This window comes from Delphinapterus leucas, chromosome 10 (assembly GCF_059928025.1).
Source record: "Delphinapterus leucas isolate spDelLeu-1000000601 "Yukka" chromosome 10, BTC_Dleu_Yukka2, whole genome shotgun sequence".
NCBI lineage: Eukaryota > Metazoa > Chordata > Mammalia > Artiodactyla > Monodontidae > Delphinapterus > Delphinapterus leucas.
Window position 1 is genome coordinate 13257647 of NC_143138.1, and position 25316 is coordinate 13282962.

At 40.6% G+C, this 25316-nt stretch overlaps 1 protein-coding gene and 1 pseudogene across 1 annotated transcript in view; one reads left to right on the forward strand and one right to left on the reverse strand.

Annotated features, from left to right (window-relative positions):
* Positions 1-6587, forward strand: part of STMND1 (stathmin domain containing 1) — a 32683-nt gene extending 26096 nt beyond the window's left edge. The window contains 3 exon segments of the mRNA XM_089918384.1: positions 2503-2513; positions 5097-5217; positions 5930-6587. Of these exon segments, the coding sequence (XP_089774510.1) occupies positions 2503-2513; positions 5097-5217; positions 5930-6190 (393 nt within the window). The 3' untranslated portion in view covers positions 6191-6587.
* LOC149748140 (uncharacterized) lies at positions 1971-4739 on the reverse strand (annotated as a pseudogene).
* Positions 6588-25316: the final 18729 nt, after the last annotated feature.

A 25316-nucleotide genomic window follows, 5' to 3' on the forward strand; every position in this document is an offset into this window, starting at 1 on the left:
GTCTTGGATATTCAGGGGAAAGTTCTGAGGCCAGTACAAAAAGATGAGAATGAATATTGAAGGACTGAAAATGAAAATATTATGAGACAGTTAATACTTTTAACTAAGAAACAAAGAGCCAAAGGAAACAAAAAGGGGATAGTCAAAAAAAGGGATGTTAATGGCAGCAGATACTACAATACGATGTATCCAATCAGACATGTGAACACCATTTCTTCATTGCTTTAAACAAAACTTAGAGTGAAATATTATGAGAAAAAAACAGAACAATGAACGTGAGAATACTTAAAAAGAAGGCTCCTTCTGTAGACCAATATTATATATAAATACAAGGGAATTTTAGACATAGATCTGTCCCTGTCTTAGCCAGGTTGTTATCTTTAATTCAGTTATCATTTAGAGTGAAATATAATAAAGGATGCTGAAAAGGGGACTCCCCTATGAGCTAGTCTCTTCCTAGAAATCCACAGCAGTATCTGTGTCCACAGGGCCCCCTGTCGTCTTTTTTCTTAATTTTTTTCGTCATCAGCTTTTTAGCCAGTGCTACAGCCATTCCGTAGCCCCTCTGGGTAACCCGCCTGCAAGCACATTCACGCTAATAGATGTTACGCTCACTCAGAAAGAATTATAATGATATGTAAGTAATACGATGTTAAGGAGATAAATTACCAGACTAAGTGAATCTTCCAGTATATTTTAAAACATTCTACTGAGACTCCAGTGGCTGTATTATAAATGTATATTAGTTTTATATCCACATGTAAATACATGTATGGATTGGTACAGATCTCTTTAAAGAGATGGGAGTGGCTCTCATTTATCCACATAGGTATTATCCACTTTAGGTGTTTTTCATCCAAACTCGTTTCTCCCGTTCTGGGTTTCCCTACACAAGACTCTCAATCCTCTATTGATCCCTTCTGTCTCTAGTCCAAGTTGATTCCCTTTTCCAGGCAACCTCTGTCCTTGATAACCTTCAGTGCAGTTAGGGAGTTTGTTGACAATGGATCAGAGTCTGTAAAATTATTGCTGAACCTCATGGGGAGTCTTTTAAGGAGGAGGAAGTTGACCAGGGTAAAGACAAAAGAATGGCAGTTAACGCTCAGAGTGACCATCTTAGGAGGTCTTGACAGTGGCAGAGCAGGAGTGACAGATCTGTTGTGAGAAACTTCGGCTTATTCTATGCACAAGAGTCCTATTAAGAGAACATAGCCAGGGTAGGTTTATCTGTCGGTCAATAATTAACTAGGAAAGCTCTGAGGAAGACACAGCAGATGCAAGAAGTAATGTACACAAGCAGGTTGGCTAGAAACGAGATCCCCTTCTTATCGCAGCATCTTTGGTTCCATCCCCTGCTGGTGTTCTTAAAGAGAATAATTGAACTAGTAACTTCTATAGGTTTTAAAGTTAATTTTTTTTTTTAGAGTTTCTATGGGTAGTACCTCTCTACGTATAATGTGATCATATAATGCTATCATTTTCTAAGTGCCAACAATTGGTAACTCCTGCCTTTATAAAATCCAGTGGTAAAGAATACAGATAGCTTTCCTCAGGTCTTTCAGTGCTTTTCTTTAAAGTGTCAAACTCAAGAAAGGACAAGGGCTACACAGGTAGGATTAACTTCCACAAGGGAAAGGAAGTACATGATTTCTTATGCATCATTTTGGGATAAAGCCACAGGAAGAGGTCAGCCAAACCAGAAAGCCCAAGCTCTCTTGAAACTGTTGATCTCATGATTTAAATCAAGGCTGAGACTCCTGTGTAAGCCTGAGGGAGACTTGCTTTATTGGATCTTAGATGACTATTCCATTCTCTGTTAGCCGTCTATGAGTGAACTTCCCCCAAAAACTGTTTCATCCTAATTTCACAGTATCTCTAGTTGAGCCTCCAGAGCAAGCATGTCCTGTCTTTTTAGCAGATGGCTTTTGTCAGCAGGGAGCCTAAAAGCCAATTGTCATAAAAGATGACACAAGGATGGGGGAGGGGGAACTTGCTTTGACAAACATCTCCCAGTTTTCCTGTAGTGAAAAATTTCTCATCACATAAAAGTGTCTGAAGGCTGCAACTGAACCAGAACTTTAATAAATGTTTATCCTTTAGAAGGATTCTTTCCAAGGATCATAGGTTTTAAAGCTGGAAGGAACCCTAGCCATCCTCAGCAAGTTGCAGAGGAGCGTTATATGGTATAATTTTGAGAAAAGTGAGTCCAAAGAGAAGTGCTTTGTGTCAGGTCACACAGTGGGTATTAGCAGTAGACCCGGGGTTAAACAGAGCCCAGGCCTCCTGCCTGCTGGCCCCTGTGATTCTGAGTCTCATTTCTCCCCTTCATTACAAAAACTGTATTTGGTTGTGATTCTGTGTGCTGTCATTGAAAAAGGTCACTGCTTTCACTGAATAAGTAATTACCATTTATTGAGTGACTACTGTATACTTTCCTCTTTATTTTTTTCATTTCAGACAAGCTTTTATTTTCAATGTGAACAATACTGTTATCTCTAAAAGGTAAGAGTAAAGTCAGATGTCAGTTAATATCATTTTGGGGTGTTGAACTTTGAAACAAAATTGGTATTTTGGGCTAATGAAGACTAGAATATCCATGAAGAGCAAATGCATCTTTCTTTTGCCGTCCATTTCTTTTATGCCTTCCAACTGTGTTCTCCAGAGCTGCCCTCTGTTGAGACCGTATCTATTTTGAGTCCTTCTTCTGGTTTTTCATTCCCATCCTCGTCATCAGCGTTTTCATATTGATATTCACTCTCTTTCTTTAGAACCATACAGACTTTGGGATCATAAGTTGGCGGAAAAAGTATCCCAATTGAAAATCAGCAGCAGAATCTAGTACCCTGCCCTCAGGAGGATCGTCCCCCTCTTCCTCTTGGTCCATCCTCTCCCTCATCTCTCCTTCTCCTTGTCCAACTCTCTCCTCCTCTTCTTCTGCCTCTTCCCACTGTCCTACTGGCTGTACATCCCAGTACTCCTTGACTATGGGCTGGGCGCCCTCCTGCCCACCCTCCTTTGCCCGAAGAGTTCGCACTACCACCTGGAAATCCCTAGGGGCTGCGTCTCGGCCGACCCTGGTACGCCATTCGGCAGGCACCACTCCTCCCCTGACTGATCCAGGGTCATGGCCCATCCCACTACCTGCTCTGTTCTGACCACTGGTGGCTGGGCCTCGCTTCTCTGTGCCAGACGTGGCAGGAGAGATGCACCAGTCAGTGCCTCAACCAGAGAAGTGATCTGCCTGCTAGACCAAGTTGGCAAAGATTTTCCTCTTTTTTTTCTAAAAAGAATCCTGTGAAATAAAACCTATTTTATAAATGAGGAAGGGAAGGCTTACGGAGTTTAAGAATTCATGCAAAGCCACACCGTGACCAAGCCAGGATTCAAACCCACGGCTGTATGTGTCTGGATCTGGTACCCTTTCCTGCTATGCTGACCTGTCTGTCTTTGTGTGATTTACTTTCTCAGTAACTACAGTATTGCAATCTGAAGAGACCGTCTTTTCAATATGACAATGGATATCAATAGCTCCTTTGTCTTTAAAAGTCTTTAGAGAAATTATCTAGAATAATACAGGAGTACCTAGTTGGAGATATTGTGGGTTCGGTTCCAGGCCACTGCAATAAAGCAAATATCACAATAAATCGAGTCACACGAATTTTTTGGTTTCCCAGCGCATATAGAAGGTATGTTTACACTATAGTGTAGCCTGTTAAGTGTCCAATAGTATTATGTCTAATAAAACAATGTTCAGATCTTAATTTAAAAATACTTATTTTGCTAAAAAATGCTAACCATCATCTGAGCCTTCATCGAGTCATTATCGGTTTGCAGTAGTAGCATCAAAGATCACTGATCACCATAACAAATATAATAATAATGAAAAAATTTGAAATACTGCAGGAATTACCAAAATGTGACACAGAGACATAAAGTGAGCAAACACTGTTGGAAAAATGGCGCCAACCTGCAACTTGGTCGACGCAGGGTTGCCACAGATCTTTAATTTGTAAAAAAAAAGAAAACCAAAATATCTGTGAAGCACAATAAAATGAGGTCTGCCTGTTTTGGTTCATTTTATAATGAAGGCTTGGTGTTCATTAAGTCAGTTTAATAACTCTTTATATATACTTTATATACTGACCTGGAAAGATGTCCATATTAAATGAAGAAAGTAAATTGCAAAACAGTGTATATGGTATAATCCCATTGATTGGTTGAACATGACAGATGCACTGTTAATATATGTGTATGTAGATATATGTGCACAGAGAATGTCTGGAAGGACACACACCAAACTCTTGAAAACGGTTCGTGCTGATGAGTGGGATTGGGGGCCAGCTGGTTAAACAGAGAATTAGGGGACTATTTCTGTATCATTTGAATTTTTTTATAACCAAGGTATATTATTTTTAAAAACCAATTTAAAAAAATTAAACTTTATAAACCCTTTACAACAGTTTAACCTTTTTTAATAACTAGAAATTATAATCAAAGTCATTAGCACTGCTCTAAACATATAAACGGTAGTCAGTCAGGAAATAGTATGGGTTTTTTTCTATTGTCATGAAAACATTTGTAAAGTACTGACAGCAAAGACCAGTGTTAATTCTCTCTTTCACCAGACCAAAAGTCCTAAAACTAATTTCGACCCCAAATGAAAGTCATTTGTAGCTTATGGAATATTATAAAATCATGGGGTTTAACTTTTTACCTTGAAATACAAATGCATCATTCATTCGCCACCTTTTCCCATCTTTTATTTGTTCTCCAGGTTTTTTTTTTACTTCTCAAGAGCCCTCCTCCATCACTGCATGTTTCTTTCATGTTTTTTGATAATAGCCTGTTTTTTCCTAGACATCTAATAGATATTTTTTCTTTAGGAATTAGTTCTGTTGTTACCAGGCATAAAGTCTTTAGGGATGAGTTCAGCTGTTACCAGTTTTCACGTAATTATTTTTACAAATCTATCCAAAAATCTGTTTAGATTTTTAGGACTAAAACCTTAAACAATGTTTATTCTCTCTCTTATCTTTCTCCTCTGCTAATAAATACATTTGTTTCTGCATTTTAAAAAGTGTCTTTCTGCACGTAAGCATGACTGAGAAGCTGCTGAGAAAGCCACCAGCCAGGCTGAAAAAACTTAAAAAGGAAATAAAAGATTTCCTGATGAAGGACATAGAAGAGGAGATGCAGGCAGTGGAGGAGTGCAGGAAGGTAGCCCAGGTCTCGCGTGAGGGGCGCTGCCTCTGAAACGCGCGCATCCTCTCCAGTCGCCAGCTTAAAGACCGATTGCGTGGATTGTATTAATTCTTTTAGTGATCTCTATGCTTCCTATGCTGTATGTTTAGTTTTTTTAAGTTCTCTTTGTGTGGTGAAGAAATGCAGCACTATCTTGAAGTTGGTTGAATTACAGTTTCATCCCTGTAGCCTAAGGAAGCAATATCCACTTCTGAGAATTAAGTATGGTGTTTTTTTCCTATTAAAAAAAAGAGAAACTTCAGTTGGGGCCAGGGGTGGCAGGAGGTCCCAGGTGGAGGATGGGAGATGAGAGGAGGCCATGCAGACCCTCAGACAACTTCTGCAACATTGACACACACGTGGTGCCCATAAACCCTCTGTCTGCCCTTCTGCCGGAACCAGCCTTCACTGCTCTGGTCTGACACCCTTTACTTCGGTGTCTCTACTTGGCCTCTCAGAGAGCAAGGACAGACCATAGCCCTGTGAGGGTATGTCTGGAGGGTGTCTGGAGGGTATGGGGTGGGGGCTGGCGGCTGGCTCTGTCTTCTTCAACAGTAATTCCTCAACCTCTGCTTGTCGAATGATTGCATAATGAAATAGGGAAGCCAGGAATGTTCATTACAGGCAGTTATGAGAACTTGGAGAAAGTCACTCGGACTCGTTTTCACTCTTTAATACTGCTTTTCAGACTAAAGAAGAAGAAATAAGAAAAAGGCTGCGGAGTGACCGACTTCTGCCCCCAGCCCATCATTCAGATTCAGCTGAAGCAGGTGGGAAGGAGGCTCCGTTTGCAGAAGGACTTAAAACTGTGAGTTGTGCCGCGTTTGAACCCTCTGACCTGCCGGAAGGAAAGCTGTTGAAATGATAAAATGATAGAAACTACAGGTACGAAGGTATCGGGGTCGTGGAGTCAGACATGTCTTACAACCAAGCAGATGACGTATTCTAATGAGCCGTTTTATGTGAATTTCGTGAAAAGGCATCCTTTCCCCCAGGTGTGACTTTCTTAGTATGTCTCATGTTTTCTTTGTTTGACCCACTGGGATGTGCCTTGGGTTTAGGAATGATTGTGAGAGCTGCCTGGGCTGGAGATTAGCTGAGTAAACCAAATGACTATGTTAGCTTAAAAAGAAGAAGAGGAAGATTTGACTAGCTTTGGTTTTATAAAGTTGTCATTCTCCTTCAATGTGGCTTCCAACATGTGAAAATGTCTTCCATTTATGAGCACCTTTCAGCTTCCATTAATGTATTCGTGCCAAATGAAATCCTTCTTTTTGGTTCCTGTCTCTTGGCTGTGTCTGCCCTCTGAGGGTCCTTTAAGACAAATTGTATGGATTTGTGTTAAGTATTTTAATGATCTGTATGCTTTTTATGCTCTATGTTTAGGTGTGTTTTTTTTCTAATTCTCTTTGTGTTGTGTTGTGATTAAAGCAATATCCTGAAGTTGGTTGAATTATAGCTTCATCCATATAGCCTAAGGAAGCAAAATCCACTTCTCAGAATTAAATGAAGTATGGAGTTTTCTTCATATGAAAAATGAAAAAGTTATCAGGTCTTATGAGTCTACATTCTGTGAAGATCTCTTGCATCCCTTTTCATACTTTCCCCTGTCATTACCTGTTCAGACCACCCGACCATTTTTCAGTTATATGACTACAACAGTCTTCTTAGTATTTATCCAACAGTCTTCTTTTTTATTTTTTGATATTTATTTCTTTATTTGGCTGCGCCGGGTCTTAGTTGTGGCATGCGGGATCTTCACTGTGGCATGTGGAATCTAGTTCCCTGACCAGGGATTGAACCCCAGGCCCCCTGCATTGGGAACGCAGAGTCTTAACTGCTGGACCACCAGGGAAGTCCCTATTCAATGGTCTTCTGCTGAAACCCTTTGTTGGCTCCCTTTTATGGTCAAGGTAAAGTCCAGCCTCCGCCTTCTGACTGGTAAGACTCTCAGCTTTCATAACTCACTCCTGCTGACCTTCTAGCTTGTCACACTCAGCACATTCCCTAGCCTCTGCGTCTTTGCACATGCTGTTCCCTCCTTCCCCTCTCCCCGTCTCACTGCTTTACTTGCCTGATGCCTTCTTGTTTTTCACGTCTCCACTCAGACAGCACTTTCTCTGAAGCCCCTGGTCTGGGTTGGTGGCCCTCTCTCATAGTTGCCTTTTGGCAGCCCGGATTACTCAGTGTCGCACTTGCCACCCTCTTTTGGAATTACCGGGTGCGTGTCCATCTTTATCGCTAGATGTGTCAGTTCTAACAGGACGGAGGATGGGTCTGTCTTGATCACGGTTGCAGTTTTGTACCTTGGAAAGTGAATGGCACATGATACATGGTGTGTAGATGTTTCTTCTGTGGATAAATCAGTATACCCATATATCCTCCAGAAGCTGGAGGACAGCCCCAGGAGATGGCTTGTTTCCCTGGGAACCCATGGCAGTGCTGATTTGAGCAGAAGATCACTGGGCACCTCCTGTTTGTACATTCCCTTTGGGATGTTGCAAATGGACACCTCATCTTCCTATAGCTTGTAGGACTGAGAACTCCTGCAGCAGTGAGATATGATGATGGTGGTGGTGGAGGGGGCTTCTTTCCTAACTCATTCCAGAACCAAAACCTTGAAGAACCAGTCTACTTCTTACAGCGGTACCTTGGAAAGTCCTTTAGGCTCCCTGGACCTCTTTTACCTTACAGTATGTCCACTGCATACGAACCTTCTAGTTGAGAGCTTTCGAAGATGTGAACATGCGTTCCATCAGTGTCAGGCGTGAGTGACATTGCAGCTTGCCCTCCGTCTCCTGTTGCCGACGATCCTTCAACTCTACCGTCTCCCACCTCCTCTCCCTCCTCCAGTCGGTCACTCTTCTTGCCTGTTCACTCAGTGCCAGCCCCTGTATGCCAGCTGTTGGACTGTACTTCTCAAGGTACTGTACTGTAAGATTAAAAATGCTTTCTTTACTTTTTGTTTGTTTTTTATGGATTACTTGTGTGAAAAGTATTATAAACCTAGTACAGTACAGTACTGTTTAGCCAATTGTGTTAGTTGGGTACCTAGGCTAACTTTGTTGGACTTGCGAACAAAGTGGACTTACCAATGCGCTCTCGGAACAGAACTCGTTCATATGTAGGGGACATACTGTATATGTTAATTTGGGATCGCCATTTTCCCGGAGTTATACCAAATGAAATAATGTTTAAAACTACTGTGCAAACTAGAATATGCCGCAATATTTATAGCATATTATTTATATAAAATCCTACGTGGACAACATGATGTTTTTCGTCTGTCCGTTGCTTTTTCTGTGGAGATGATCTCGTGGTGGCATGTGCCAATCTTACGAAATATTAGATCAGCAGGTGATTTACTAGTACAGAATGATTGTACTGGGACACTTAGGAAAAGTTGGACTATCATTCAGATCTCTGCAAATAATAAAATTTAAATGACCAAAAGTACATTCAGTTCAAATTTTAGCAATTCTTGTAAGTTAAATCAATCCTCAAACTTGCTAAATACCCAAATAACACTTTCTCTTGAAATCTCATGCTCTTGCCTATGCTATTTATAGTGGCTTGGAAGACATGTTTATTGAGTTAAAATATATACAATATAGATGTGAGCATTATCACTGATACCCTGGCTTGAAAACCTCTCTCTATATATATAGAGTGAAACTTGCCAAGTAGTAACACACCCTAAACGGTAAGCCATATATTTTCTTAGCAAGACCATCCATTTTAACAGGATGGAGGGACGATGAGTTACCTGGATTCTGGGAACTGCCCCAAAACTCTAGGCGTGTTACTACTCGTAAAACTTTCTCAGGGTTTAGGGGTGAAGAGGAGGCTCAGAGACTGTAGGCACTTCCCACATTCCCAGAGCCACTAGCATCAACTGGGCAGGGGGCTTGTTTTTGAATCCACTCTGCCTCTAATGAGCCATTAACCCCATCTCTGCAAAATTTAAAAAACGAACAAACAAAACAAAACAAAACCAACAACTTCAAATGTAAATGTGACTTTTTTCCATGATCAACTTTCTTTCTTTTTTAAAGATGATTCACACTGAACGTTAAAGGATTGAGATTTCTAAAATATTTCCTCTGGGAATAATGTTAATTTTATCTATTGAAATAACATAATTGGTTTTCTCATTCTTAAAACAAAATTTTGAACATCACCAGCGTACTTCAATTAAAACCAAACCACAACCTTCAGGAAAGTTATGAGTCAGAAGAAGGGATTAGATAGACATCTTTGTAAGCATTTTAATTGAGGGCGGCTGAAAACATGCCTGTATTGATCTCCTTGTGAAAGATGGCCTTGCTGTGTCTAATAAAAGGTACTTTGATATCTAGTAAAAATCCCCCAGTTTTTCTGGGGGAAAAAACTTACGGATAACATATTTATTTAAAATAATATTTAAAAGATGTATTTAAAAATATTTCACATATATTTAAAAGATACACAATGTAAGATTCTTATGTTAACAAAAGAAATTTTACAATCACAAGGACAAAAATAGAATTTATTATAGGGTGTTGGTATAGTGGCTACCAGTAATTTATGACTGTGCCTATTTCTGTCTTTGTTATTTCATTATCAGTAAATAGCTCATATTTGAAGGAGTAATTATACAGTAAATGCTGCATTCTAAAGATATATAATGCTACGGTGTGTCAGCAGATAGATCACTTTTGCACCCATATAACCTGTGTATACAGCGCCTTCCTATAGGACGGTGGAATTTTTGTCTCAAGAGATCGATAAAGGGCATTATTTTAAAATAAACAGTGGGAGATGACCCTTATGGTCTCTCTGTGTCACTTGTATTTGCTTCTTAAAAATAATAGCCACCTCGTTGTTTTTATTTTTCTAAAGCCCGTAAGTAATATGTTATAGGAAATATGCACTGAAAAACATAAGAATCAAAAAACACCAAGAATCCAACATTTTCCCCTCCTACCAAGAAAACTACTGGGAACATTTTGCAGGTACTGTAGCTTTTTTCCTCGCATAAATGGACTCATACAACATAAACTGTTTTGTAACTTGCTTTTTTCACTCAGAAGTACAATATCTTTTCATGTAACTAAATCTGCTCCCACAGTATCATTCTTTTTTTTTTGTTTTTGCTTTTGTTTTTTGCGGTACGCGGGCCTCTCACTGCCGCGGCCCCTCCCGCCGTGGAGCACAGGCCCTGGATGCGCAGGCCCAGCGGCCACGGCCCACGGGCCCAGCCGCCCCGCGGCATGCGGGATCCTCCCGGACCGGGGCACGAACCCACGTCCCCTGCATCGGCAGGCGGACTCCCAGCCACTGCGCCACCGGGGAAGCCCCACAGTGTCATTCTCGATGTAACATTGTTGAGTTTCCCTGTTATGTGTTTAGGGATTCTCATCCTTAAAGCCAGTCATAACACATTTCTGTTTCTGTTTTTTATAAGTTGGTGAGTAAAATAATTTGAACACTCCCCGTTTAACAACAGTCTTGAACCCCCGGGAAGTCGGACAGCTGCCATGCTTGCTTGTCCAGGACCCCGCTTTCCATTGCCCTTATTGGTCCCTGTCCGTCAGAGGACAAATGACCAGTCTTGCAAATTCACCTCCAGACTCTTCTCCTGTTCAGGAAACTGTATTCACTTCACCATAGTTTGTATTCAGCACACTGAGATCTCAAGTATGCTTCAAAAGCCCACATGATAAAATTATTTTTTTAACATCTTTACTGGAGTATAATTGCTTTACAGTGGTGAGTTAGTTTCTGCTTTATAACACAGTGAATCAGTTATATCTGAGTTAGTTTTTCACTGATCAGGAATAAAGGCTACCTACATTTGCAACGTGTTATTGACAGAAAAGTGTTTGCAGTTAAGGATCCGTAACCTTTTCTCTTGTCATTTAGAAACAAGAAATTACTGTCAGAAAAATTAAGCGATCAGCTATTTTGAGCACCAAATGCAGTCATTCTAAACATCAGGATCATGAAAGCAGTGATTCAATTCCTAGTCATTTCTAGTAATTGAAACATACATTTCCTCTCTGTGTAATACAGTTCAATTCCTGAACCAACCATATCGCTTAAAAAGATGTATGACAAATAAAAGGTATATGACACTTCATGCTTTTTCCTCTTAAGGAGGAACTAGCAGTGTTCACTTGTTAAAGGAGAGAAAGACTGTACAGAGGATTTTAGCCCTTAACCAACCCTGTGGGATTGGCCTGTGCCGGTGGTTCTTAGCGTGTGGCCCCCCCACTGGCAACATCAGCATCACTTGGGAACATGTAATAAATGCAGGTTCTCAGCCCCACCCCAGACCTTCTGTATCAAATCACGGGGCTGAGCAATCAGAATTTAACAAGCCCTCCAGGTGATGCACACTCAGGTTTGCCCTGTGTGTTCGTTCACTCCGTAAGCCTATCCAGCCATGCCCACAGTAAGCTGCCCATTTATGACTAGTCGGCCACTTCCAGCAAGTTCAAGCACCCATGCACCCAAGGGTCAAGTTGAATATTTACCGAGAGTCAGTTATGTCTCTTCTAAAACATATTAACACCATTTGTACTGATGTATGGTCAGGCCATTCAAGATGGCTGTACTCTTGCTCGCTGTACATCCCCCTGCTTGACCAGTCTCTGCTTCACTCATGACTATCCACTTCTCTTAATTATAAGGCTTAACCAGCTGCCTACCTGCTTGCCCCCTGCCCTACTCGCTGGTTTCCATGGTAACTGATGAGTCAACCTGATGTCAATTCCCTATATAAATGGTAGCTTCCTTCTCTTGCGAGTACTGAAGATTGCAGCTGTGTCCTGCCTGCTGTCTGCTGTGCATGGCAGGATGTCAGTCCAGGACCTTTTGCTTCAGATGCGTAAGATCCCCTATCCGATAGCCGTTGATGTCTCTGTCACTGTCTGTGGGCTCTTTCTTTCTTTGGTCTAGAGGCTGGGCAACTACAAGGCTTGCAAGCCTGTGGGGTGCAGCCCAACAACTGGCTGTTACATTTAATTTTGAAATGCTTTTTGAAAAAATGTGCTCTATAAAGGAATAGACAAGATTGTAAAAAAAAAAAAAATCTTGGAAGCTTCTAGACTCACATGGTTTCATAAAATGTACAAATTTCACCCTCCAATTCAAGGAAACTAAACCTGCAATTGTAGATAATGCATTACGAATGTGGTTTTTGTAAGAATCCTGACCATGCCTTGGTGTTACATCACAGTATATTCAGGTGAAAGTATATATAAATGTTTTAAGTTCAAACAAAATATTTAGGGTATATACGCACTGTTTTTTAAGACTCCCTGTCTAACTGACTATTTTTATTAACTAATAATCTTCCACACGATTCATCTATTGTAAGAAATTTTCTAACACAATCTTTAGTATATTGACCCCAAAATGTTTAACATTTTAAATTTAAAATGAGCTTTTTTCTCACATGCCATTCAAAATTGCAGAAAAAAATTTTTTAAACCACTTAAGGGGTTTACAGTTTTTAAAAAGTTGAAAGATGCTACTATTTATTTAACCAATGCCTGTTTGTTGGAGGTTTTGGTTATTTTCAGTTTATCAGTAAGTTATTGTAAACAATTCTACAGTCATCACCAAAATGCCAGCTTATTAGTCTTAAATTTCACCTCATAAATTCTATAAAATGGACATTTTCATTTTGGATCTTGTGTCTAGCATTGCAGAGAAGTTGATGATGCAGAGAATTGCTATTTCCACAGGAGTATGGTGACAATGAGCGATTGCCAGATTAGCCCAGAATACTTGGAACCATTTATTTAATTCTTCAAGGAGGGACTGTTTATCCCTTTGTCCTTCCAGACTTGTTGAAATCTGTGCAGCTTGAATGTGGGAAACCCACACCAGAAAAAAGCAAGTAATTACCAGCTGCAGCCGAGGTGGAGAAATTCATCCGGACCTTCGTCCTCAGCCCAAGGTGAACAACTGCTGGCCCGCCAGTCAGGTGCTAGAACTCGCTGTAATATGGAAGTTGTAGGTTAAATGTGGTCCAGTCATTGGCAATTTTATGTCACTCAGTCTAATAAAAGCCTGCTCTTTCATATGATCAAGGAGCATTTCAGGGCCTGCCTAGATAGCACTTCCCCAGGCCAGTGTGAGGACAGCCTCAGTGGGGGACTCAGGACCCTCACAGTGAGCACACTCCCCAACTTCCCAACCACCAGGCGGCTTGAGCCCTCCCAGGGGTGGCCACTTCATGAAGTGTTTCTCCCCATCTCCCACATTGCTTCAACAAGATCAGTGAATATTCTTCCATTTGTTTTTCTCCTTCCTTTGGTCTTTTTAAAAATTTGTTTTATTGAAGTGTAGTTGATTTACAATGTTGTGTTAATTTCTGCTGTACAGCAAAGTGATTCAGTTATACATATATATGCATTGTTTTTTAGACTTTCCCATAATGCTTTATCACAGGATATTGAATATAGTTCCCTGTGCTATGCAGTAGGACCTTGTTGTTTATCCATGCTATATATGATAGTTTGCATCTGCTAATCCCAAATCCTTCCCATGGTCTTAAATTGAAAGTTTTGGAATGATTTTAGTCACTACCCCATCACTCCAATTCCCAGTTTTTCTGAGATTACATGCATACACACACACACACACACACACACACACACACACACACACACACACGGTCTCAAAATGGTTACGGTGTTTTTCTCCTCTGACCCATTGATGGGGTGAATATACAGCATCTTTGCCAATACTGAACAACACTGTCATTCCCAGAATTAAACCCTCAACCAAGTCATTTTATCAGTTAGGATGCTTTCACGTAGAAATAATTAAGAGCTCAACTTGCACCAATATAAACAATAAAGAAATAAAGAAATGTGCTGATGTATATAATCAGAAATAAAAGGCAAGGCGAGTCCATGGTATGTGGATCCAGTGCTCAGCAGTCATCCTGGATCCAGGTTTTCCGGCTCTCATTCTTCTACCCACATCATTAGCTTCCTTCTAAGGCAGGTATTCCTCGTGGTCATGGGATGGTTTTAAGTAGCAGCTGGGGCTACATGCTCACTTACCTTCGGCAGAAGAGAGTCATTTCAGGAAGCGCTCCCATAAAAGCAAGGGGGAAGTTTCCTAAAGAACCCTGAAAGCATCCCTTTGCATTCCATATGCCTAGATTATGTCCATGCCAATTCCTGAGCCAGCCGCTGTCAAGGGAACGGGAGTTACCTTTGGGACAATCAAATCCCCCTGCTTGGAGTTGAGGACAGAATTGTTTTCTTGGAGACAAGTTGGAAAGGGGTGGATACCTGAATAAAATTGGGTTCCATTCAGAAAAGAGGAGGGCAAATGAGTGCTGTACAATGTAAACCACAGTTGTGAGGTGTTGTTATTTTAATATGATGCTGGACTCATTTTGCTAATATCATATGTTGAATTTTTCATACTGTTATGTGGTTTTCTTCGTTATGGCTATTTCACATAAGAAAGCTCTTTTAAGATTCTCTACCAAAAACCTAAAATTATGCAGCGCATCTTCCTCCCAAGCTGCTGTCTGACTGTCTCCTGCTATTTATCACTAAGGGATTTGAATAACTTGCTTTCATCTTGGCTGCATTTGAGAAAGCTACGTTAGCGAACTTTAGACCATCCTTTCAATTCACCAGTGTCTAATTTATTCATGCTCTGGTCTTTGAGCAGTTTATTTTCAATACCAAGTCATTTTATTAGATATTCTTTTTTTTAAAATTAAACTTTTATTTTTCAGTCGTAAGAAATAACATAGAGAGATCCATGTGCCCTTTACCTAGGGGTAACGTCTTGCAAAACTGTAGTACAATATCACAACTAGGATATTAATTAACGTCAATTCGATCAAGATCTGGGATATTTCCATCACCACAAGGATGCTTCATGGTGCCCTTTTAAAATTGTTTTAAATTTTTTAAATTGTGGGTTTAAAAACCACATAACATGAACCATCTTTACATTTTTAAGTGTACAGTTTGGTAATAAGAATTCATATTGTACAACTAACTTTTTTCTTAACTAAAGTATAGTTGATTTACAATACTATATTAGTTTCAGGTGTACAACACAGTGATTCAATATTTTTATAGATTGTGCTCCATTCAAAGTTATTACAAAATAATGGCTGTATTTCCCTGTGCTGTACACACACATATGTAAAATAGATGTGCTTGTTGCTTATCTATTTTATACATAGTAGTTTGTATCTCTTAATCCCAGACCCCTATTTTGCCCCTCCCCCATTCCTTCTCCCCACTGGTAACCAAGAGTCTGTTCTCTATGTCTGTGAGTCTGTTTAAACTATATTTACTCTTGATTGTTTCTTCTTACTGCAGTCCTTGGTGAATAGTAAGCATCTACTCTGCCTGGCTCTGTCATAGATACAGTGGTAGGATAGGCATGTCACTAGTAATGTGTAAGACGGGAGACCTGATGACAGAAAACTTTAACCTTTGGGAGAGGGGATAACATGTGTACACATGAGAAATTTCAAAAATGGATAGTGTATTTCCCAAAAGACAAATCATAGAATAATTAGACAATTCTTCTGTCTCATTTCCACTTCTTTTTTTATCCCTTTGTGTGCCTATTTTTTTAGTCTTCTCCAAATTCTACTTCCCTCTTTATATATCCTCCTTTGTTCTCTATTTTTTCCCCTAGCTAGTTCAGAAACCAAGCTTTGTGAAATTGATTACCTCTGGTGAAGTTGCAAAGTGATTATCTAATTAATCAGAGTACACTAAGAACTTTTTTTCCCACCTGCTGTGAAATTCTCTTAATCACAAGGACTTTCCTTAACGGGTTCATCCTTCTGTAGTTATTGATATTTGCTTTGATCTATGTCCAGCAGGTGGCACTAAAGGATAGTTAATAGAAAATATGCATCTCCACCGTAGACTAAAAATCTGTCGGAGTATACAGCATTTTGAGTCCTACTTGACTGCATAATAATCAAAACTTTGGATGGTCTGTCCCTTGAATATTTTAGCTCCTGGGTCACTGTTACACTCTCCAGCACTCCTCTTGTCTTAATTCTTGGTGATTTCAATATCCTCGTGGAAGATCCTTCCCACATCCTTCACTTCTTGGTTCGGTTCCTTGACTTTCTTATATCTCTGATCTCTTCCCATTGGAGAGCTCAGAACATTTTGCTTTGGGCTTTTTCTCTTTTCTATCTATATACGTACTGTTGACCTGAAACAAACAGACTGACATATTTCTCCTGCAAGGATGGGTTAATTTGGGATCAGCAGAGAATTGAAATTCGGGGTCTGCAACCATGGTGAGCCACACGCAAGTCCCTGCAGAGGAAGAGAGGAACACTTTTATAAAAGGAAAAGAAAGTTGGGAGGGCTGTAGTAAACAAAGAGTCCATAGCTTTTCATTGGTTGAGTCCTTGCCAGGAAAGGAGTCTTTCTTCTTCCTGCTGCGTTAAGCATGGCTCAGGGTGTGAGAGCTCCCCCTTCTGATTTCCCAACTCTAATTGCAATTTCTGGTTATTAATTATTTTTACAATACTCATCTTTGGTGATCTCATCCTGTCTGATGGCTTTAAATACCATCTACATGCACATGACCGCCAAATTTATATCTTCAACATGGACATGTTCCTTAAGTCCAGGCTCCACTTGGATGTCTCGTCAGTATCTCAACATGTTCCAGGTAGAGCTCTCTGCTTCTCTCAAAGCCTTTCCCATGTGCACCCCCCAAACAAACCCTGACATCATTTTTTACTTCTCTCTTTCTCTCACGTTTTCTGTCTAGTCCTTCAGCAGATCCTGTCAGCTCTTCTCTAAAAATATATCCAGAGTCTGGCCACTTCTCACCACCTATGCACTAAATCCTTGTCTAAGCAGCAGCCATCTCTCAGCTAGATGGTTGTCATAGCCCTCTGATTCATCTCCCTGCTTCTGCCCTGTCTCCCTTCAGTCAGCTCCAGAGACGGCAGCCGGATTGGCTCTGTTAAAACATAGGAGAGATCCTATCGCTTTTCTACTCAACGATACAAAGACTTCTGACCTCACCCCAAGTAAAAGCCAAAATAATAGTGGTCTACAAAGCCATGTAAGACCAGACCCCACCCCCCAACTCCCGCCACCCTGTTCTCTTGGATCTCATCTTCTAACACTCTCCCTCACTCACTCTGCTCCAATCACACTAGTCCCTCCATGTTCCTCAGGCGTGACAGGCGTGACACCACCCAGAGCCTTTGTGCCTCTCGTTCCCTCTGCCTGGAAGGTTCCTCCCCCAGACAGCTGATTGGTCACTCTTCCACCTGTCCAGGTGGGACAGCCAGTGAGCTCTTCCCTGGATGAAAACCAGTCCTACAACTCCCATAATTCTTTAGCGTGCTCCCCGCTTTATTCTCCTGGGGTGGTTCGCACACGCGCATGCACGCACAGGCATGCCCACACACGCACGCGCGCACGCACATATTTGGTTTTTTTTTTTTTAACCCATCTCTTCCCCAGCTAGAACGTAGGATCCATGCGGGAAGAGACTTGTTTTGTTACTGCTGTATCTTCAGGGCCAACAAGGGTGCCTGGCACATGATTGGCCCTCAATAAAAACTTGTTGAATGAGTGAATAAATAAATGATTACATTGAATTAGTGGTTGAATCCCAATATTTCTCAGCACACCAATGTCACCTAGCCCTCATGACATAGAGTACTTTGCCCTTCCGAAGTACAAGCATGGGCAGATCTCCAAGCCCTTGGTCAAGGTTTTATTGAAAAGGAAGTTTGAAACTCAGAACAAAGGAAGTCACATGCTTTTGTAAATCATTTACTGACAGATAGTCTGCCAACAATCCTCTTTCCTTGATCCAGCTTTTATCTGAATGTATGACTCCTAATGGCATAAATTCTACAAGGCTGAACACAATGACATGTGTTGTAAAATACCAGCCAGTGAGAGAAAAGCATCCTCACCCTTAGAATCATCTATAAATTTAGGATTTTGTCAGCCTAGCCAATGTTTTAGAACCCTGAGAATGGATGACTGTAGTTTATTTTTGTGAACCACGATAAGTTTCTCCTGTAGCCACTTATGTGTCTTTAAGCCCTAAGATACTTGCATTAATCTGAATAAAAAGGAAGGACTTTGGGTCTCTATCCTCCAAATTACATGTCCTATATTTCAAATGTGATGGGTGTTATTAAGCCATTTCTCTTTTTTGTCAGGTGAAGTAATTTTATTTGCAGTTTATTTGCTCAGAAGAGAGAGACCACACCCAAACTCTTTTGTACAAATTTTAAATGCTAAGTCCTTTTTTGGAGGGTAGGGTAAGGAATGGAGAATGTAGCATTAATTCCTGTGTAGAAAGGATAGTGTTCTAAGGACGTTCTTTATGAAATCTATATTTTCCACACTGTCCAGCCTTAAACAGTTTCCAGATCTCGCTGATAGCTTAACCCCCATTAAACAGTGATTCTGTTTTTTTACTTTAAATACTTTTATGCTTTAAGGAAAAAGCCAACCAACTCTTTGCCTATAGTGCCCTTGACTATCCAGTCTTTCGTGCAACAAGTGTTAATCTAGCATGTCTTTTGTGCTAGGTCTTAGGGATATAGAGAATAAGCAATAAAGAGAATAAAATTTAGCTTTATTTAAGAGGCTCATGAAGCATTAGCAAGATATGTAAACAGATAATCGAGATATTCAAACAGAATCAAAATGCAAGGCACTGTATTCCACATCGGAGCACAGAGGAGCAGAGAGAGGAATGATATTTCTGAAGGATCCTGTGACGGTTTCATGGAGAAAGTGACATTTAAGCAGAATATTGACTTTTGAGTGGGAGTTGACCCAATATAGAAAGAAGAGAATCTCTCCAGGGAGAGACTTGTATCTGCAAAGACTGTGAGTATGAAGGAACACAGCATGGTGGTAGCACAGGGAAGTGTTTGGTGTACATGAGCCAGAGATGTGGACAGGAGGGAGAGGTTACTGGGAAAGCTGAAGTGTCTGTGGACCCTGCTCAGTGGTTGGGCTTTCTGCTATAAACATGCAAGGCTTTTAGGCAAAGGACAAACCCATCAGTCTATTTTAGGACGCTCATTCCAGTGCAGCGCTCCTAGAAGTGTGGCCCTGGACCAGCAGCAGTGGCCTCTCCTGGGAACTTGATGGAACTGCAAATTCTCAGCTCCAATCCCAGACTTCAGAATCAGAAATTCTGGTCATGGGGCTTGGGAATCTGTGTTGTATCAAGGTGCCCAGCTGATTCCGATGCACACTTAAGTTTAAGAACCACTGTTCCGGTAACAACAGGGAAGATGCAGTGGGGTAAATACAGATTGAAGCTCGATAGGCTGTTCCACATAGCTCAGTCCTGAAAAAAAGCCAGAGGCATGAGTGTGGGCAGGACAGGATGCATTAGAGAGAACTTTCTAAAACCTTACACTTGGCAGGAGATAAGCAAAGGATATCTGGAGCACCAGTTGTCAAATCTCACCAGCATTTTCTGGGTGACTTTTAAAATTTTTATCTTCTGGGTCCCAGTTTTTTATCTCTTTTTAAATTTTACTTTTTAAATTTTATTACCTTTGGCTGTGTTGGGTCTTCATTGCTGCACGCGGGCTTTCTCTAGTTGTGGTGAGAGGGGCCTACTCTTCGTTGCGATGTGCGGGCTTCTCATTGCGGCAGCTTCTCCTGTTGCGGAGCATGGGCTCTAGTTGCGTGGGCCTCAGTAGTTGCAGCATGCGAGCTCAGCAGTTGCGGCGTGTGGGCTCAGTAGTTGTGATGCACGGGCTCTAGAATGCAGGCTCAGTAGTTGTGGCTCATCGGCTTAGTTGCTCTACGGCATGTGGGATCTTCCCGGCCCAGGGATCAAACACCTGTCACCTGCACTGACAGGCAGATTCTTAACCACTGAGCCACCAGGGAAGTCCTGGGTCCCACTCTTGACTCATGAAACAGAATTGGCATCCTATTTGGGGATCCTCTTCTGCTGCTCCTATGTCTTCTTTGCATTTTGTGGTGTTTGTTCATGGAATCTTCCTTCTTGCTAAAGTTGTTCAACTACTTGCACTTTGGGGGAGTTTCTGTAAGTACCACCTGCTTTCTTTAGGGAGGAAGATGGCCTTACAGCATCAGAGCTGAGAAGTGCTGTCACCACGAAGAGACCCAGGAATCTCAATTCCTGCCACTCATTAAGTCCCCTGGACAATTTATTTTAAAATGCTGCCGCTCAGGCTCAATTTCAAGCTTAAATAAATTAGAGTTCCTGGGAGTGATGTATTTCTAAAATGCTCCCTAGGTGATTCTAATGTGCAACCAGCAATAAGAACTATAATGTAGTCCAACAGCTTCATTTTAGGAAAAAAGAGGAAAAAAAAGATCCTAGGGTCAAGGAGGAGCAGACCATGTAACCTGGGTCAGATAAGCTATTATCAAGTGTATTAAAATGCTTAAAAGGTGAAGGAGGTTGAGTACCATAAAACATCTTTATGATTAGTAATGAGGATGATAACTGTTGGACTTCCAGACACAGAGGGCAGAACAAAGCCAACTCATGGGCTCTCTTCTCTCCCCAAGAGTTGAAGCAACAAAAAAAATATTGACACAAAAGCCAACGAAACAATAAAACAATAAAAACTTACCAGCCTCAATTAAATAAGAAAAAAGGCAAAACTTCACCTCATACACTTGGAAAAAGAGGCATCAACAGAAGAACCAAGTGATCCTGGAGTGGTGCAGTCTGTTGTGGCTTCTGCTTTTTCCTCCCCAGAAGCACTATATCAAGCCAACAAAATCTTGAATCTTCTCACTAACACCTTCCTATTTGCAAAGAAGAGGACCAAGGGCGTGGATTGGCATCCCGGGGAGAAACTGTAGAAAAGCCTTCAAGATTAGAAGCACTTTTCTCTCCCTTGGGGCCCTTGAAAGATGCCGGAAAGACTACAAGGTCTTCCCATCCTCCAAGACATTGGGTTGAGTTGGAGTGATGAGCCAAACCTCACAGAAGTTGGGTGTATCCCTTGCTGGGTTGACTGAGCTCTGTTACACTTGACAGAATCTCCAAGCACTTTCAGAGCTCATGTCTCCTAGGCTCAGACTTCAGCCCCAGCTTGGCTCCACCTCCACAGTCCTCCTACCAGCAGGCTACAGAAAAGTGATCTAAGAGCAACACCTTTCCTTCAGACTGGAAAGGCACAATAACCTGGCCTCAAAATAAGGTGGGGAACATATCAAGTAGAATCCATTCCACCAAATGAGAGCAATTAGACAACTGAGCAGAGCTATTTAAATCACGAATAACTTCTGTCTGCTCTACAGGTGTTCTGTGGCTGAAAACAAAACTAAACTAAAAGAAAATTAAAAGTGAAAAAAAGAGCATGCAACAAATGGGCAAAGAACCCAGTCTGGAAGAAAACATAAACCAAGAAGTGGAAGTAGATTTCCCATGAGTACATCATGCTACAGAAGACTTTATTTTTAAAATACTTTTTTTTTTAATTGAAGAAGATTCTAATACTCTTCAAGGAATTGGTTTTAGAAAAGTGGTGAGGTAGAAATTGGATCCCAAAGAGTAAAGGACTAAGTACAGGGTAAATAGACCTTTATTATAATAATGAGGAAAAAAAGGAAAAAGAGAAGTTTGAGGGTTTATCTGAGAAAAGACAGGGAATTATTATGTTTGTATGTTTATTTTTAGATGGAATCACTGAGCATATTTGTAGGTTAAATGAAACAAACAATGAAAAAAACAGAGGCCTATCAGTCTTAAAAAAGAAGGAAATTCTGACACACGATGAAACATGGATGTATTTACCTTGAGTACATTTTATCTAAGTGAAATAAGGCAGCCACAAAAAGACAAATACTGTATGATTCCACTTAGACGAGGTAACCAAAGTAGTCAAACTCATAGAATAGGAAAGGAGAATGGTGGTTGCCAGGGGCTGAGGGGAGGGGAAATGAAGAGTGCTTGTTCAATGGGTATAGAATTTCAGTTTTGCAAGATGATAAAATTGTAGAGATCAACAATGGGAATATACTTAACACTGCTGTACACTTAAAAATAATTATGATGGCAAAGTTTATGTTTCTTTTACCACAATGATAGATAGTTAGATATGTAGGTAAGTAGATAGATAGATAGATAGAGAGTCTTAAGGTCCAAATAACCCCCATTTATCACCTCACCCGTAGGGTTGCTGCTTATCTGGTTAGAAGGATTTCCATCCTCTCTGCTGGAAAGGAATCATGATTTAACAAAGAGGAGATAAAAAGTCAAAAGATGAACAAAGACTGAGATTTAGTGACGTCATTTGAGCCCCTGGGTCATGTAATACCTGAAACAGTAACCCTTTGGCATTTTCAGTTAGGAGAGACAATCAAACTCCTTTTTTTTTTCCTTCAAGAAAAAAAAAAAAGATGAAACTAACACAGCACTGTAAATCAACTATATTCCAATAAAAATTTTTTTTTAAAAAACAGGGAAAAAGGCATACTATAGGATCCAGCCTGACTTTTATTTTATCCTTCAGACCACAATGTTGTAAATCCTTTCTTAAATAATAGGTTAATAACAGAGTACATGTGCTCTACCACGACTGAATCTGCATTTAGCTCAGTGTGTTCACTAATTGCTGTACTGGCTGTGGCGCATTTTGCTGCACAATCTAAAAGTGCTGACTGGTTTCATTAGCAGAAAAAATGAACTGCGGCCTATGCGTCAGGCAACCGCTTTGCTTTCTAGTACGTAACTGATTCTGCTCCAAAGCGCCAAAATCCATATAAGTTCTGAAAACCTCACATGGATTTGCTAGGTGATTCTCATTCATTTTGGAGCGGCTCCCCTTCTTGTTCATCCTCTTTCCTACTTGGTTATTTTTGTCACTGCCCGAGTTGGAGACCCCGGTCTGCTGGTAAGGCACCATGCCCCTAAACTGCTTTTCAAGGTGGTTGGCAAGTCCCTTTAAGAACACCCAGAAATCTCAACCTGAAGGGGAGGGGCCCCAGGAATAGTTCATCTAAAAGATGAATGGAATGGGCTTCTTGTTCCTCCTCTCTCCAGGACAAAAAGAACATTTCCATGGGATTTGATTAGCTCCCCTTTTATTGACCTCTGGCTCATCTAAGAAAGTGCAAGAGAGAGAGTTTTAAAAGACTCTGTACCCATAGTCAGCTCTCATGAAAAGAACCAACAGCTATTTCAAATGATAGTTTAGATCAAAGACCTGAAGACAAAATTATGCCATCATAGGCCAATCAATAGAGACAGCAAATGTTTGGTGTGTCAGAATAGTAGTCCTTCCTGGAGAAGAATTTTTTGGAATTAAAGATGTCCCAGGTGACTTTTAAAAAAAAACCCAATTGAAATCATAGTTTACAAACAGCCTTATATCATGATTTACTTAGCAGTGTAGAGCATAAAGATTTTGATGCGAAACATTTTTATTTCTATCAATGTTTATAATGGCTGCATAATATTCCTCCCTGTGGGTATAAATCTTATCTTTTTTAAACTTTCTTTTGTTGTTTAATACTTTGGATATTTCTGATATTGCACTGTTGGGGCTAACCATGATGAACATTTTTGTCCATCTAGATTTTCCCATATTATGAACTGTTTCCTTAGACTCTCAGGGGAATTATGTGGTCAAGCGGTAAACATGTTTATCAGCCTTGATCCGTGCTGCTCAATTGTTTTCCAAAACGGATTTAGTCAATTGAAGATTAGTTTCACTCTCTCCCTGTTAACACTGAATATCATTAAAATAATTTTCGTTGTAATTAAGGGGGAAGAAATGTCCATTTGCACCCATATAATTACTACTGAAATTAAACACTTTCCATATATTCTTTATTAATTTATTTCCCTTTTGTGAATTGTTTTTGTGATAGTTTGTAAACCAATGGCAGGTTGATTTCTGGAACTTTCTAATGTCCTCAAGCTCTTTCTTTCACTCATTTCCACTACCTGTGACTGGCAGGCCAGAAAAATGCCCGTAATGCTCTATTTTCACACTAGGTAACTCGGTGGGTAACACTAGGTAACCAGTTAATTGCCATGTGGTTCCAGGCAAATCCCCAGCCGCCTCTGCGTTACCCTCTTCCTTCTTGCTGCCCTCTGCTCCCTCAGAGGAGTGAGAATGCCGTTTCTGAACTTGGGAGAATTTATTCCTGAAAGCACTGGTTGCCAACATTGACGGCACATTAGAATCATCTGGGGAGCATTTAAAATTCCCAGCTCTCAGCACATTCTACACACCAATTAAATCAGAGTCTCTGGGGGTGGGACCTGACATCACTGTTTTTGGAAAGCTCCCCTGAGGATTCCAAAGTACAGCCGAGGCTGGGAACCACTGTTTTGAATCTGCAGCCACAGGAGCACTACGCCAGGCACTCAGGCTGCAAAGGCCCATATGCAGTGAGCCCTGCTCTTAGGGAGCTCACAACTGGGTGGTTTGGGGGACAAAGCACATTCTGAATGTTTTCATAAGGGAGTGATTTTATATATATGTATATGTATGTATATATATACACACACACGTGTATACATGTATTTGCACATACACACGTATGTATACCCATGTGTGCCACTTAACTATAACCTATAATTTGATCAACCAGTGGCATCATTTCAAAAGGCTGACCTTTAAAGCACGATCAGATTCCGACTTGCCTAAGAAATGGTTGGTTACGTTCACTATGCTACATTTACTGAGGTAAAAAATATATATGTACATATTAGAAAAATCATTTACAAACTAGAGATTAAAGAGGGTTTTCACGTTATTTCTCTTAACAAGAAATTTTAACTCATTACACTATCGCCCCCTGAGGTTTCTGCAGCAATACTTCTCTCCACTAGGTGGTACTCTGGACAAATTCATAAGCTGTTGCCTTTGCCACAGTTGGGGGTCCCGTTAGAGAAATTCAATCTTTCTGTGGCAGAAATGGCTATTCATTCATGGTCTGGATCTGCAGCAATCAGAAATGGTTTTCTTACCTTTTTCTAATTGAGAAATGAAGTTAGACCTGCTTGAACAGTATTTATAACGATCAATCCAAATATTGTCTTTAGAATTTTAAAAATCTACCTTATTA